This window comes from Typopeltis vanoorti, chromosome 15 (assembly GCF_054136105.1).
Source record: "Typopeltis vanoorti isolate ZY-2024b chromosome 15, IOZ_Tvanoo_1.0, whole genome shotgun sequence".
Lineage (NCBI taxonomy): Eukaryota > Metazoa > Arthropoda > Arachnida > Uropygi > Thelyphonidae > Typopeltis > Typopeltis vanoorti.
In genome coordinates this window covers 94,965,887-94,982,429 of record NC_143563.1, presented here as the reverse complement: position 1 = coordinate 94,982,429, position 16,543 = coordinate 94,965,887, and the positions used below count along the sequence as shown (strand labels likewise).

The following is a 16,543-nucleotide window of genomic DNA, read 5'->3' as shown; positions in this document are numbered from 1 at the left end:
ATTCAAATCCTTTTGCAGGGCTATCACATCTGCACTATTACTAATAACCCTTCCCAGCTTCGCATCATCCGTAACAACCGAATATCCCCTTGCAATCCACAATGTCATTGATATAAAGGTTAAACAATATAGGTCCCAGTACTGAGCCCTATGGAACCCCACTTGTAACCTTCTGCCTCTTTGATATTGCTCCACCATACACAATTCTCTGATACCTATTGGGCAGCCAATGCTGAATGCAGCTGACCAATCTGACATCCAGACCCATGTGTTGCAACTTAAATATCAGCTTATCATATGGCACCCTGTCAAATGCCTTTGCTAAGTCTAAGAAAATGGCAGTATGTGCCTTTCCCTCATCTAATGCTCTTGTAACTTTATCATAAAAGGCTAGCATAATGCTAAAACAAGAGCACCACTTCACAAATCTATATTGACTCTCACAGATAACATTACCCTCATCTGCCCAATGCTGTATACGGTCCTTCACGGCTTTCTCCAAGATCTTACTAACTACTGATGACACTAACTTACTGATCTTACTAACTACTGATGATTAAATGAGGTAAGCTCAGTGTACATGGTTTACTTATGTACAACGTCCAACGGTTAAGTCGTGGAAAAGTTCTTCTAGGATTTGTTGAGTGTTTAGAAGAAGTTAGACTTTTTTTACATAATGAAAAAATCATTGAAAAATATAATCACTTAATGGACGTCGAATGGCTTTCAAATTTAATGTTTTTTTACTGATTTTGTGCTTACATTTAAATGAATTAAATGTTAAACTGTTAACAAGACAGTTATTGCCATGTTTCGTTTAATCAAAGCATTCAAAGCTAAATTAAAAATTTTCAATTGTGACATTATTTACAACACCTTCAAATATTAAAAAACAGATATTAAATTGACTCAAGAGTTTTCTGAAGTTATTCTCAGTTAATAATCAATGAATTTTCTTCAAGATTTATGCAATTCAGGCAATTTGCAGAAACATCAAAATTTATTTTACATCCAGACACAACATCAGCAGATAAACTCAATTTGGATATTTTCAAGTGGCTGAATTTGAAAGATATTGAAATGCAATTAATCGATTTTCAATCCAGTTCTATATGGAAACAAAAGTTTGTCAATTTGAGAAATGACTTGGAAATAATTGAAAATGATCAACTATTGGACATAATTAAAAAGAATGCAGAAGCAGAAATAATGAGAACTTGGAATGCCATTCCCAAAACCTTTAGTTGTTTAATAAAACTAGTGATAGCTATATTATCAATTTACTCCTCTACATATGTTTGTGAGTCATTATTTTCTGAAATGAATTTTATAAAAGACAGTTTAAGAAATGGCTGATGAATCTAGTTCGGCATGTGTATTACTAAAAGTGACAAAATACGAACCTGATATAAAACATTTGGCATCCAATGTACAACAGCAAAAATCTTATTAATAAATAATTGATATTAATTTGTATTAATTTGTATATGACAATGTATATGTCAAGTTATGGGTTCATCTATAAAATTCTATGTTAATTTTTAAACTTGTCTCAATAAAATTCTGCAATAATTAATGTTCCATTAATTTTTTCCTATATTAAAAACTGCCCAACACATCAGCAACTCAATAAATATTTGTAAATTTTTGGCATGAGCACATAAAAAGGTTCACACCACTGCTCTAGGCAATCTTTTTATGTTCAGCCACTTTCATATGTTTTCTACTACCAACTGTAGAAGTTGTCTGAGAACAACCATCTATACTGTATATTAATGCAAACTCCTTAAGTTTTTATTTTTATTTTTTTGTGAATGTCTGAAACAGTTTACTTTTTTACTCTAAAAATCTTGCACAAATGTGCAATGGTTACGCCACCTTCAAGCTTCTCAGTCATTTCTAATTTTTATACAACACTCAAGTTAACACATCAACACTTACTTCTTTATCCCATAAGGACATAATAATAGACAAATATTACATATTGATTATCAAATATGTTAAAATTGTAATTACATAAAATGCAAAAACAACCAAACATAAACAATAGAATAGGACAAATTGCACCAGAAAACTGAGTGTTGACACACACTGCTAATCACTCTGCCTCTATTAACCCCCTCTCTCACCTAGATGACATAATACCCTGAGTTTAACACCGGCTGCACAATTAGATAATGCTGACTCACTGAACCAACCTTTTAGTGTGCTCTATTTGTGAATAAAAAAAAAAAGTTCTAAATCAGGATCTGTTAAATATCAGGAGCCTACTATATAGGTGATACAGTCATTACAAAATTAAATGACTATATCTATGATAGGGTACACAACATACAGCATATAACGAGAAGGTATTATATATAACATTTAGATTAATTTCCTATTATATGTGTTTAAAATAAAAACATTATTTAATGGATATACTGTTCAACCTTTATAAACATACAGAGTTCAGAAGAAAAGAGTTTAAAATACATGACTAATTTATATTTTTACTTAAATATACATTTTTTATATTTATGCCAAATGCAGTATTTCTACAAACAAGTTCAAAATTCCAACAAGTTATTAAATATATCACTTATTTTAACAAATAAGTTAATCTTGGGTAGTAAACATAATACAATTGACAATATAATAAAATTAACCTAAAATTATATATAAAAGAGAGTTAACCCAGATCACTTTATTGACTCAAGTATAAAAGCTATTTCTCACTAAAGTGAATTAGCTCACTTCTTATATGCTGAAATATAATTAAGATATACCTGTGGTCCTGGAAGTCCTGCTTTCCCATCTGAACCAGGGATTCCCTGGAAAATAAACAAAATCATGTCATAAGAAAATATTTATAAGAATAAAATTAACATACTAATGATAGCAATATACCCTATATTATCAAAAGTGCTTGCAAATGACATGATTTGAGGGGAGGGAAAAAAAGCTTGAAGAAAGATGGTAGTTTTTAGTACATTTCTTCAACCATGTATTCAGTTTTGCTTTGTAGTTTGATCACACTCAGAGGTTGTATTATTACAATTTCTAAAAAAATAAACTCCATGTATAACTATATCAAGTTCACTGTTAAATGCAAATATAACAACAGTCTTCTGTTTCTTGACACTTTAATAACCCACACTTCTACAAGCAGAATTCAATTTCCTGTTTGTTGAAAATCTTTCTTTATTGCAGATATATCCATCATTCCTCACATCATCATCCATCACAAAATACAGATGTTATCAAGCTTCCATACTGAACTCAGTCCATTTGTTCTATTGATGCCCTTCTGTTGGAAGAACTACAGAAAATAAAAATCACTAAGAATGTCAATGGATATGACCAAGTTTCCATCCAGAGAAATATAGATAAATATCATCCTTCAACAGAATATAAGTGGATGTTAAGAGTCACCATATCCTATCCTGAAGGAACATCAGAACAAGTAGCACAGGTTCTTCACAAGTTTCATTTACACATCAATGCTGGCCTGGATGGGTGAATGGTTAACATACTCTCCAAACAACAAACTGTGGGTTTGTTGTTTGGATCCCACTAGAGTACGGATGTTTCTGAATGTCTTTAGTTGTAAGAAGAATTTCATCACCTTATGTAAGATCACTGCCCTACTGGGCAAATGGGATGCTGAAACATCATCCAAATCTTAACAAGAATGATGGATTAGTAATTCCAACAATCTGGAAGACCCATCTGCAACCTACATAGCATCCTATTTCAATAGCCAATTTATTCAAGTTCTCCTGCAAGGCTGCAACACATGCTTGACTATGCAGCATTGCTCTTCCCAATTTTGCATCACCTGCTAACAGATGAAATCACCAGTTAAACCCATCCTAATATCATAAACATAAAAACTGAACAACAATGGTCCCAAAACTGATCCCTGCACTAGTGATCTTCCTCTTTCAGGATATTGCACTGCCATATACAACTTTATGATACTTATCTGAGAGCCAGTCAATGATCCAACTCAGAAGTCTGTTATCCAATTCCATCTGTTTCAATTTATTTAACAGCTTGTTGTGTGGCAGGCTATCAAAAGCCTTTGCAAATCTAAGTACACCACTGTATATGCATCTCACAAGCCCAAAGTATTTGTTATGGTACATAAGTAAGTTAGTAAAACATGATCTTCTGTTAAAAAACCTATGCTGGTAACCACAGAGAATGCTTTTATTATCAACCCATTTCTGTATCCTACTTTTCACCAATCTCTCTCTCTCTCTCTCTCTCTCTCTCTCTGTAGCACATTCATCACAATTCCAGATATACAGGTTGGCTTATAATTTGTAGCCATAGCCTTTTCACCACCTTTATGCAGTGGAACAATTTTACCTTCCTTCCACTCCCTTGCAACCTATGCTGTTGTAAGACTCTTATTAAACAAGCATGTTAATGCTATTGCCAATTCCTAGTGCATTCCCTTAAGACGCATGGTGATATGTCATCGAATCTTACTGCCTTATTGACATCAAGTTTATTTATTTCCTCAAATACCTCCAGCTCACTCACAACAATTAAGCCATTCTCTTCCATGTCCTGTGAACTTAAGTTGCTAATGATTCCACCCTTATCAGGATGAAACACTCATAAATTGATCACCTCAACAATCTCTTCTGCGGCAGTTACCATTCTACCATTTTCATCCATTAACATCATCTCATCATGATCATTATTCCTTCTACTTGCCACATATCTAAAAAACTCTCAAGGGTTTTTCTTTGCCTGATTTTCCAATTTCTGCTCATACTCTACTTTTGTTTTACTTACCAACTGAGTCACTCGCCCGGCTTGTTCTTTATATTCTTCATGTAGCTGATTATTACCATTATTCTTCTTGTACTGCTTCCAAAATACCTCTTCTTCTAGATCTCATGCTTAAGCCCACTCATTCATCCATTTTGCACCTACCTTATTCAGCCTTTTGGCCTTCAGAATACATTCACACACTGATGCTAGTATGTATTTCTTTGACAGTTCCCAAGAAACATCTATTTCCTTATCACTCAGCTTTTCATTTCATGCTATAGTTCCAAGCTGTTTCAAGCTTTGTGATTATGACAAGCCTAAGCTTGTCATAATCACAAAGTCTTGTATTTCCACAAATATCCTTTCCCCACAGATTTCACCATGATCATTCTTCCTTGTACTTGCCATATATCTAAAAAGCTGTCAAGGGTTTTTCGTTACCTGATTTTCCAATTTTTGCTCATACGAGGGTGGTCTGAAAAGTTCTCAGCCTAACAATGAAAAAACAGATTTATAATTTCAAAATTATTTTTATTTTTCAACATAATTTCCCTTAAGACCAATATATTCATTCCAGCAATGCTCCATGGCCATTATTCCGTCCCTGTAGTGGTTCTCAGTAAGATCTGCTAAATACCCCTGCAATCACTTCTTGATTCGAAGAAAAACGCTGACCAGCGAGGAAGAGTTTTAGTTTTGGCAAAAGATAGAAGTCATAGGAACCAAATCTGGTAAATAGGGTGGATGTTCCAACAATTCATAGTGCAGATCCCTTAATTTTCCCATTGCCAAAACACCTTTGTGGGCAGGTGCATTGTCCTGATGAAAGATGACTTTTTTCTTCTGGAAACCGGGTCTTTTCTCATGAATTTTTTCATCTATCCTTATTAAAAGATTGCAATAATATTCCCTGGTTATTGTTTTATCCTTTTCAAGATAATTAATAAACAAAATACCTTCAGCATCACAAACACCCATGCCATGACTTTTCCTGCTGATGGAACCAACTTTGTCTTCTTTGGCACTGAATAACCGACTTCTGTCCACTGTTTTGACTGCTGTTTGGATTCTGGTGGGTAATGATGAATCCAAGTCTCATCCATGGTAATCAATCAACGCACAAAATCAGTTTTATTCTTGTTAAAATGCACCAAGCACTGTTGAGAGATTTTCATGCAAGTGTGTTTTTGATCTGCTGTGAGAAAGCACAACACCCATCTTGAGCAAAACTTTTTCATGTGAATTCTTCATGCAAAATATATCCTACACATTCTTTTTAAATGCCTATGGTCTCAGCAATTTCACGCACTTTGACTCGCCAGTCATCCAATACATTTTATCATGCACTTGATCAATGATTTCTGGTGTTGTTACCCTTTTTGGACATCCTTCATGTGGATCATCTTCACGGCTGGTACGGCCACGTTTAAACTCGGCAGCCTATTTCTTAATTGTAGAAAATGAAGAAGAAAAGTGCCCATAAACTTTTATGAACTACTTCGAAAATAATTTCTTTTGGTGTTAAACCGTCTTTTACAAAGAATGTTTAAAAGATACTCAATGTTTAATGTTTAAAAGATACTCAATTTTATCCATTTCGAGGGATACAGACAACACTTTTGCTTCAGACAGCTGAATAAAACAAACTACTTCATAGAATGACTTGCAATTTCAAGTCATGACAGATGTACCAACTTAGAAAAAAGAATATTGCCAATATTGTTGCAATCTATAGCGAGACTGAAAACTTTTCAGACCACCCTCGTACTCTACTTTTGTTCTCCTTACTAATTGAGTCACTCTCCTGGCTTGTTCTTTATATTCTTCATGTAGCTGATTATTACCATTATTCTTCTTGTTCTGCTTCCAAAGTACCTTCTTCTTCCAGATCTCATGCTTAAGCCCCTCATTCATCCATTTTGCACCTACCTTATTCATCCTTTTGGTCTTTGGAATAGATTCACACACTGATGCTGTTATGTATTTCTTTGTCAGTTCCCAAGCAGCATCTATTTCCTTACCACTCAACTCTTCATTCCCTACTATAGCTCCAAGCTGTATCCTAAGCTTGTCATAACCACAAAGCCTTGTACTTCCACATATATCCTTTCCTCACAGAAGTCTGCATATGGCTGGCCACAACTCAGGTGATCACTTCATGATCACTTTCACCAACTGGACGAAAGTGCAAAACCACATTCACAATTACATCTTCAGATGAAATGATCAAATTTAAACCTCTCAATCCTCACATGCCCTCCTTTACATGCTGCCTGAGATCTCTCAAGAAATTGAAAAATTCATTTTCCTTATTCCCAAATGCTATCTCTTCATTCCGATCTATACTGCCATGATTAAAGTCACCCATTATAATTACCCTTCCTTTGTTCACTAATCCAAGTTGTCTATACATTTCTTCATTACAATCCTCCAGATTCCCTGGTCTATAGCAACATCCAACTAAATATGTTTTTCTGTCAACCATCAACCTCACACCACACCGCCTCAAAATAATTTCGTGCCCCAAGTGAGGACCGAACTCATGACCTTCAGATTATGAGACTAAAATGCTACCTACTACGATACTGAGGATACATTTTTATCCATATTTTTAACCATGTTATAATTTTTATAATAATCATTAATAGTTATCATAATAAGCTATAAAAAAAAAGAAAACTTGAGAAAAATACACATATCAGAAACCATTAAATTTGCAATCAAATTTTTCTTTCAAATAGCAGTTGTTATATGAAGATGAACTCTCAATAAGTCCTATTATATATATTTTATGTTTATTGTATATATAAATTTAGGAAACTACTTTATATATTCAAAATTTAATGATAGATTAATTCATGTGAAGACAATTATTATTTTGGGTCACTCACTGCTACTAATTCCTGTTTAATTTATTAAATATTTCTATTCATGAAAAAAATCTTACCCTTTCACCAAATGCACCATCTTTTCCAGGAATTCCTGCCACACCTGTAAGCCCCTATTATAAAATAAAGAAAATTAAATATATAATTACAGTTGTGTGTAACATATAACACTAATGCAAAAAGGATTTAAAAGAAGGATTACTCTTGGTGATCTTGAAAATTTTATTTTATTTTTAAGTGTAACTCTGTAACAAGTTTTTTTTCCCTTTTTTTTCAACTAGAAATGAAAGTAAATTACATCTAACAAGAAATGGTATACTTGTTTTTATCCTTATTTTGCTGTGAGCAAACAAAATTTTGCAAGTGAAAGGTTGGATGTTTTTTTAAACAAAAACAAGAGTTTTTCAACCCTTTCCATTCTTTTTTTTAAAAAAAAAATAAAGTTGAAGTGGATTAAAAATCACTTCAACCTTTAAAAAAGACTCAGTATCCTTGTTTGTTATCAGCAGGACCTCTTTCCTAAACAAATGTTCACAATTTTTAAATCCTAAATCTACTTTAGTAAAATTAGAATACTGTTCCCGCATTTGAGAGTGGGAGCAATTGTTGTTGTTATGTGCCATTAAGTTGTTTTTCCACTCTTGGTGAGCTTGTGAACAAAGGTTTTCCATCTTCCTCAGCCTCTTGTCTTTTCTTTCAACAGTTGTAAGTTCTTTTATGTTGTCCATTCAACGTGTTTGTGGCCTTCATCTCCTTGTTATGTCCCCAACGTAACTACCTTTTCCAATGATCCATCTTCTTGCATAATATGCCCATAGTACATTATTATTATTATTCAGGCCACCATGGAGTCAAAAGACTCATTGTGGGAGGTCCTTCCTCAGAAACACAAAGTATATCATACCACTCCTTAAACTCATCGACTGTTCTTGCTCTCACCACTCTATCAGGCAATGCATTCCACGGTTCAACCACCCTCCATGCAAAGAAGCCACTCCTCACCCACTTGCTCACAGTTTCCTTTCGTAACTTCCAGGGTTGGCCCCATGTCATCACTCCTTCCCACTGTTCAACCAAGTGAAAGAACTCCCCAGTGTCAGCCATGTAACCACCTCTCAACAGTTTAAAAGGCTCAATCATATCACCTCTCCTTCTTCTATCCACCAAACTCTGCAGTCCACATTTCCTCAGCCGATCCTCATAACTATCATTGTACAGTCCTGAAACCATCTTTTTTATCTGCCTTTGTACCCTTTCCACAGTTAATTTATCCCTTACAAATCCTGGAGACCAAATCTAAGAATAATAGTCTAAGTGTGGTCTGATCACGATCTTATACAACGGAATGATAACTCTTTTATCTCTGCAGGTCAGCGTCCTTCTCATTATTGCAGCAATCCCCTGTGTTACCTTCACCACATTTGCAATATGTCCCCTAAATTTCAGGTTTCTATAAATCATCAACCCAGATCTCTTGTCTCCCCTACTTCCTCCAGTATAGCTCCTCCAATAGAGTATGCAGCGTCCCATCGATGTGTCCCAAACCTCAAGACCTTACATTTTGCTGCATTAAACCAACATCCCCATTCATTTGGCCATCTGTTTAGCTTATTCAAATTCTATTGCAGGGCTACATCTGCACTATTACTAATAACTCTTCCCAGCTTCACATCATCTGCAAACAACTGAATATCCCCCCTGAAATCCACTGACAATGTCATTGATATAAAGGTTAAACATTATCAGTCCCAGTACTGAGCCCTGTGGGATCCCACTTGTAACCTTCTGCCTCCTTGAAAAGGCCCCACCATACACACCTCTCTGATACCTATTGGACAGCCAATTCTGAATCCAGTTGACCAACCTGACATCCAAACCCATGTGCTGCAACTTAAATATCAGCTTATCATTTGGCACCCTGCCAAATGCCTTCGCTAAATCTGAGAAAATTGCAGTATATGCCTTTTCCCCCATATTCTGCTCTTGTAACTTTATTATAAAAGACTAGCATATTACTAAAACGATCGCCCCTTAACAAATCCATGTTGACTCTCAGAGATAACATTACCCTCATCTGCCCAGTGCTGTATATGGTCCCTCACTAATTTCTCCAAGATCTTAACAACTACTGATGACACACAAACTTGCCTATAATTAGACACTTCCAGTCTGCTACTGCCCTTATGCAATGGCACTATCTTACCATCCTTCCATTCCCTAGATACCTTTCCCATAGCCAGACTTTTATTGTAAAGCCAGATCAAAGGAACTGTCAGTTCTTTAGCACATTCTCTCAAAACCCGTGGTGAAATACCATCCAGTCCTACAGCTTCATTGACATCCAGAGTACTCAGTATTTGGAACACAGTCTCCTCCTGCTTCTAAACCTTGAACCTGCCCTATCCCTCTAGTAGTAAAATTTACTCCTCCAGGTTGAAATACTCCAATAAAGTGTTCATTGAGCAATTCCACTATGTCCTCTGCATCAGTCACTCTATTCCCATTTTTATCCCACAATTTCATTCTTCCACAATCATTTCTCCTCCTACTGGCAACATAGCTAAAAAATTCCCTAGGATTTTCTCTAGGATAGTTTCTTCTCATATTCCCGTTTCGCCTTCCTTACGATATTAGTCACTCTCCTGGCCATGTCTTATATTCTTCATGCATCTGCTCTTCAACTGTCACTTTATATCTCTTCCATAGCCTCTTTTTCACATGCAGTTGCTGTTTAATATTGTTTGTCATCCACTTTACACCAAACTGTGTCCTCTTCTTCACTTGTGGAATACAGCTTACTATTGCTGCTAACAAATATTCCTTCACAATTTCCCAAGCACTAATGATATCCCGGCCTTCCAATTCTGCCCACCATGAAATGTCTCCAAATTTATATCTAAGACTATTATGATCCCTTGTCTTATAATTCCACATACGTTCCGTCTCTTTGATACTCCTGCATGTCCATTCATCTTCCAAGTCAAAACCACATGGTCACTTTCTCCAACTGGTGGGAGAGATGTCATCTCAGTTATTATTAACTCTTCTGATGCTATGACTAAATCCAAAACTCTTGAACCTCTTGTTCCCTCTATTACATGTTGCCTAAGACATTTGTCCTTCAAGAATTGTAGAAATTCGATTCCCTTATTGTTACATGCATCTTCCTCTCCCCAATTTATACTGCTGTAGTTAAAATCTTTCATAACAATCATTCTTCTTGCACTTGCCAAGCTCAACTGTCTAAACATCTTCTGGTTCCCACCCTCTGTGCTCCTTGGTTTGTAGCAACACCTACGAAATATCCTGTTTTTCCCACCTCTATCTCACACCATATGCTTTCAAAATCATTAGTGTCACTGCCCTCCAAAGCCTCCACTCTTAGAGGATATAAGTCATCACTTATCATAAGCAGTACTCCACACGTCCACAAATTCCACACCACACCTTCCGCATAACCTGCGCATAATATCATTTGCGATTATGGCCCTCCTTCTAAACTCCATGCATTCCCTTCCTATCCTGCTGAAAAATGCTGTACCCTGCTACTTTTATTCCTGTTATTATATCCTCTTCTGCCAACCATGTCTCAGTGATCACAATAATCTTTGGCCAGGCTGAGGCTATCAGTGCCACCAATTTCTCTCCTTTATTCCAGATACTCCTGGCATAAAAGTAGTTAAATATATGGCATAAAAATGTCACAGTTTCTATACTTAGCATTATCTCCTGTAGACTACATTCTGCTCAGCATTATCTGATGTCATCTCCCTTCTCCCAAATACCCATTCCCACAATAGGCCATCCCTGCTACCATCCACCCTGGGCATTCTGGTTTCCTCGCATTTAAACACCGACTCGTTTAGAACAGCAACATCTCCAGATGCCTATGTCCTTCCTCATTCAAATGCAAGTGGTCTCTTGCACACAATTCCTTTCTATCCTCAAACGCCCTCCAAGCATCTACATATTCCAATCCTCTCTTCTGACACACATTCTAGCTATCATGTTATTCAATATTACTGCTCTTCTGCTCAGCTCATCACCATCATACCTAGGCAATATGCACTATCTTTCATAACAATCCATCGTCTTTCATACTACCTCAAGCAAGAATCTCATATCTCTTGCTGCCCAATTTACATTAACTCTCAAGTCATTCGTTCCTACCATCAAAATCATCTCATCTGCCCTTTTACCCCTCTTAATTGCCATTGCAACACTTTCTATTGTTCCTCCAGGCAAACACTCCTCACGCATCCTATCTTGCACACCACAGATCATTGAGTCCCCATACATTACATCTCTTACCACCCTGTTCCTCGATTGCTCATGTACATCCCTCACTCTCTCTCCTCTAACACTTTCTCTGTGTCCTTACCCGCCTTCCTGATATCATTCTATCCCTGGTTCCAGTGCTCCCTCACATTCTTCTCATTCCCTTTCTCCTACTGTTGCCATTCTCTCCTCTTCTATCATTTCCATAACTCTCTCTAATTCCCTCTCTTCCACTGTTCCTATTCTCTCCTCTTCTATCATTCCCATAACTCTCTCTCATTCCCTCTCTTCCACTTATCCTATTCTCTCCTCTTCTATCATTCCCATAACTCTCTCATTCCCTCTCTTCTCCTGTTCCTATTCTCTCCTCTTCTATCATTCCCACTCTGATTTGCCTTGCATTTGTCTCTTAATTTCTGGTTAGCAATCACTTTAAAGAACATCATTCTATCTTTATACTCTCTCTCTCTCTAAAACCTCCTTGGGATTCTTAATAGTGTCCTCCATGCCATACAAATGAATCAATTCACTTTCTGTCTTTCTTTTCAATTATCCAGCTTTCACATTCATACATCTGGAAATACCATTGATTTGATAATTCTAATCTTGGTGGCCTTAATAACAGCTCTATGTTTCATAATTTTTGTCAGGTTTAACATCGGTTTTCCCCCATGGCTATCTTTCTTTAATTTCAACTTCACATTTACCATCATTTCTCATTCTGGACCCCAGTAAATCATAACTTTCAATGACCACCATTTTATCTCTCTCTCTCAATCATAAGTTCATAATTTTCCTGAAGCTATTACTTCTGTTTCTCTGATGTTGAAATTAATCTGACTTTGTTGCTTTCCCTCTTAACCAATAAAAGCAACCATTACAGATCTTCCTTAGTTTCTACTATGAGGATTGTATCAAAAGACGTCAGCATCCAGTATCCTACAACAAATTAGTGTGCTAAAACATAAATTATGTGCTATATTCTGGGAACAAATACAATCTGAAACCAATGTTAACGATGTTTACAGCAATTTCATTAATATATTAGATACTGAAATACAACATGCCACCGTCATACTCCAAGGAAACAAGCACAAACTAGCAAAGCCATGGAAAACAGGGAACGGTCGTGTTTTCAGGGAGCTCCCGAAAGCTAAGTACAATTTTGAATGGAAATTAGAATATATGTTAAAAATCATAACGTAATATTGTCTAAATTTGGTAGCTTGTTGTGTCTGTGTGATTTTGGTGTAAATTCCGTAAATTAATTTAGTCTTTAACGATACGTTTCATATATTTGAATATGGCGCCAATGCGACGTAAGATAATGGCGTCCAAAAATACGACGCCATTGTTCAAAAACTATAATGTGAGAGAATTTGTCCGATGTGATGTGTGTGGAATGTATGCATTCCCGAATGAGGCTGGAGTATGGATTGAAAGTGATAGTGGTGGGAGAATGTGTAGAAAGTGTATGCAAAGTGAGGAATCGAAGTATGTGTCAGGTTGTGAGACAGTTATGGTTGAAGAAAGCCAGAATGCGAGTGAAAATAGTGGATCGATAGGGAATTGCAGTGTACAAGATGGCAATGTGAGCGGTGATCTAAGAAAGAGCGAGAGCAATTATACAGAAAGAGAAAATGGTTTGAATGATAAAAAAAATGAGGAATTATTTGTAGGAAGTGAGATCGCTAGGCTGCGCGCAGTGATACAAGATGCGCAGCGGCAATTAGAGCACCTGCAAAACTCTTTCCAGAGTGATTCGGCTAACGTAAATAAACAGCGTGGGCGAGTTTCCGAAATGAAGGAGAGAGTGTTGTATGGTGACTCGTTATTAAGAGGAGTAATAGATGGGAGTGTAACTAAATCGTACTTACCGGGTGCGAAATTTAAGGATGTAAGTGAGAGCATTAGAGTGCAAAAACAGAGGGTGAAAGAAATAACAATTGTGGCTGGTACGAATGAATTGAAAGGTGATAAATTTTTTATGAGAGAGGACTTGAAAGTATTGTTAAAGGTAGCGAAAGAAAAGAGTGACAGAGTTAGAATGGTGAGTCTGTTACTGCGGTATGACAGAGCAGAGTTTAGAAGGAGGGCCATAATCGCAAATGATATTATGCGCAGGTTATGCGGAAGGTGTGGTGTGGAATTTGTGGACGTGTGGAATGAGTTTGATGGGCAAAAGGACTTATACAAGATGGATGGCCTGCATTTGAATGGACTTGGTGTGCGGAGACTGGAAAAAGTGTTGCTGAATGAAGTAAAAATGGATGTGCAGAACCAGGGAAACTAGAACTACCAAGGAGGGGGGGAAGTGGATATCCAGACATCAGTGAGACAGTTGAGTGTAAAAATGTATATAATGTACCTGAGCCAGCAATAAGGACAAAAAATGGGAATGGGATATTTAGAATAACGCATCAAGATAGGGGTGGGACAAAGGGAACACTGCAATTCATGTATACTAATGCCAGGAGTATTAGGAACAAGGAAGAATTTTTGGCCTTGATTGGCTCTTCCTGGCCACAGGTTATTGGCATTAGTGAAACATGGCTGACGGAAGATGATATAGTTAGTGGGATAGAATGTGTAGGTTATAGTATGTTTAGGAGGGACAGAGAGAATAAAACTGGGGGAGGGGTGTTATTGATGATAGCTGATGAACTGCAGCCAAGGAGAATTGAAGTATTGCAGGATAGTGAAAGGAGCTCATTTGAGGCTATTTGGTGTGAGATTGATACTGGCAGAATAAAATATACAGTTGGGTGCTGCTATAGACCAGGTGATGGAATAGATGGTGGAGATGGTATGCATAAACAAATTGATGAAATGAGTGGAAGGAGGGTAATTATTATGGGGGATTTCAACTATGGTAACATTGATTGGAAGGAGGAGAGGACACATGTGAGGAAGGAAATGGATTTTATTCAATTATTAAGGGATAACTATCTGAAACAGCATGTAATTGAAAATACTAGGGGTGTGAGAGTGCTTGACCTGGTAATTGCATCTCAAAATTTGACTGTAATGAATATGACCATGTTGCCACCTATTGGTGAGAGTGATCATAAGGTCTTGACCTGGGAGGTAGCTAAAGGTGCGAAATTTGTGATTAAGACAGGGTATATGTGGAATTACCGTGCTGGCAAGTATGACAAGCTTAGGAGATTGCTTGGATCGGTGCCATGGCATGTACAACTGCAAGGGCTGGACGTCAATAGAGCATGGGAAGTGGTCAAAGAGCATTTACAGGAGGTTATGGCTGATTGTATACCTAAGGTCCGAATAGTGAAACAAGGAGGGGTTAAATGGATGAATAACACCATTAAGCTTGAGCTGCGAAAAAAGAAACAACTATGGAGGGAATTTAAAGAAAGGGGTGACCTGCAGGCACACGAACGGTATAAAGTACAGGCCAGAAGGGTAACGAGTGTGGTAAAAACAGCAAAAGCCAATTATGAAAGGAAACTAGCTATGCAAGCAAAAGAGAATCCCAAACAGTTCTTTCAATATGCTGCAAGCAACAAAATAACTGTACATGGCAAAATGATTTTAAGGAATGACGATGGTAAAGAGTTCACTGAACCAGTCGATTTAGTGGAGTTACTGAGCGCGCACTTTGCAAAAGTATATCATCCAGGTGGTGACGTTGAAAAAATGAAGGAACCATTAGTTTATATGGGAATTGTGATGAATGAAGTGGAGGTGAATAGTCTATTACAGAACCTTAATGTGAATACATCTGTGGGATTGGATGGTATACCGGCACGGGTCTTGCATGAAGCGGCTAATGAATTATCAGTGCCCTTGACCATGTTGTTTAATCTGAGTCTCAGGTCTGGCTTAGTCCCGAAGGCGTGGAAAGAGGGGAAAATAGTTTCACTGCATAAAGGAGGATCCAAGACTATGGTTGCAAATTACCGACCGATCAGCATATCAGGAGTCGTTGTCAAGGTCTTGGAGAAAGTAGTCAAGGGAAAAATACAGGAATGGATTGATGAAAATGAGATACTGTACAGAGGACAGCATGGCTTTGTGAAGGGTAGATCATGCCTCAGTAACTTGCTCAAGTTTTATAACAAGGTGACGGCTGAACTGGATAAGGGAAATGGGTTTACAGTGATACTGCTGGACCTGGCAAAGGCGTTTGACAGGATACCACATGGAATTCTAATCCATAAACTACAACATATGGGAATGGATATAGGGTTGGTGAGATGGATAGCTGGGTGGTTGATGGAGAGATATCAAAGAGTAGTTTATTCAGGAGTAGAGTCCAAAAAACGGCCTGTGACTAGTGGTGTGCCACAGGGTTCTGTTCTTGGACAACTGCTGTTTAATCTGTTCATTAACGATATAGGGAAGGGTCTAAGTGGGACAGTTCATTTGTTCGCTGATGATGCAAAGTTGGGTAGGGCGATAGTGAATGCAGAAGATGTCAAAGTCTTGCAAGATGACTTAGATAGATTGGAGTTCTGGACTAAGGAGAATGGATGTCAATTTAATGTGACAAAATGTAAGGTTATGCATTTCGGAGTGAAAAGATTAGCAGCAGTATACCACATTGGTGGAACTGTACTCCAAGAGATTGATGAGGCCAGGGACTT

General features: G+C 37.1%; 1 protein-coding gene across 1 annotated transcript in view; it reads right to left on the bottom strand.

Moving 5' to 3' along the window:
- Positions 1–16,543, bottom strand: part of LOC150098992 (uncharacterized) — a 700,419-nt gene that overhangs the window by 311,851 nt on the left and 372,025 nt on the right. The window contains exons 23-24 of the mRNA XM_090405788.1: positions 7,718–7,771; positions 2,769–2,813 (exon numbers count right to left, since the gene is read on the bottom strand). Coding sequence (XP_090261914.1) covers positions 2,769–2,813; positions 7,718–7,771 — 99 coding nt within the window. The remainder of the gene's footprint in view (positions 1–2,768; positions 2,814–7,717; positions 7,772–16,543) is intronic.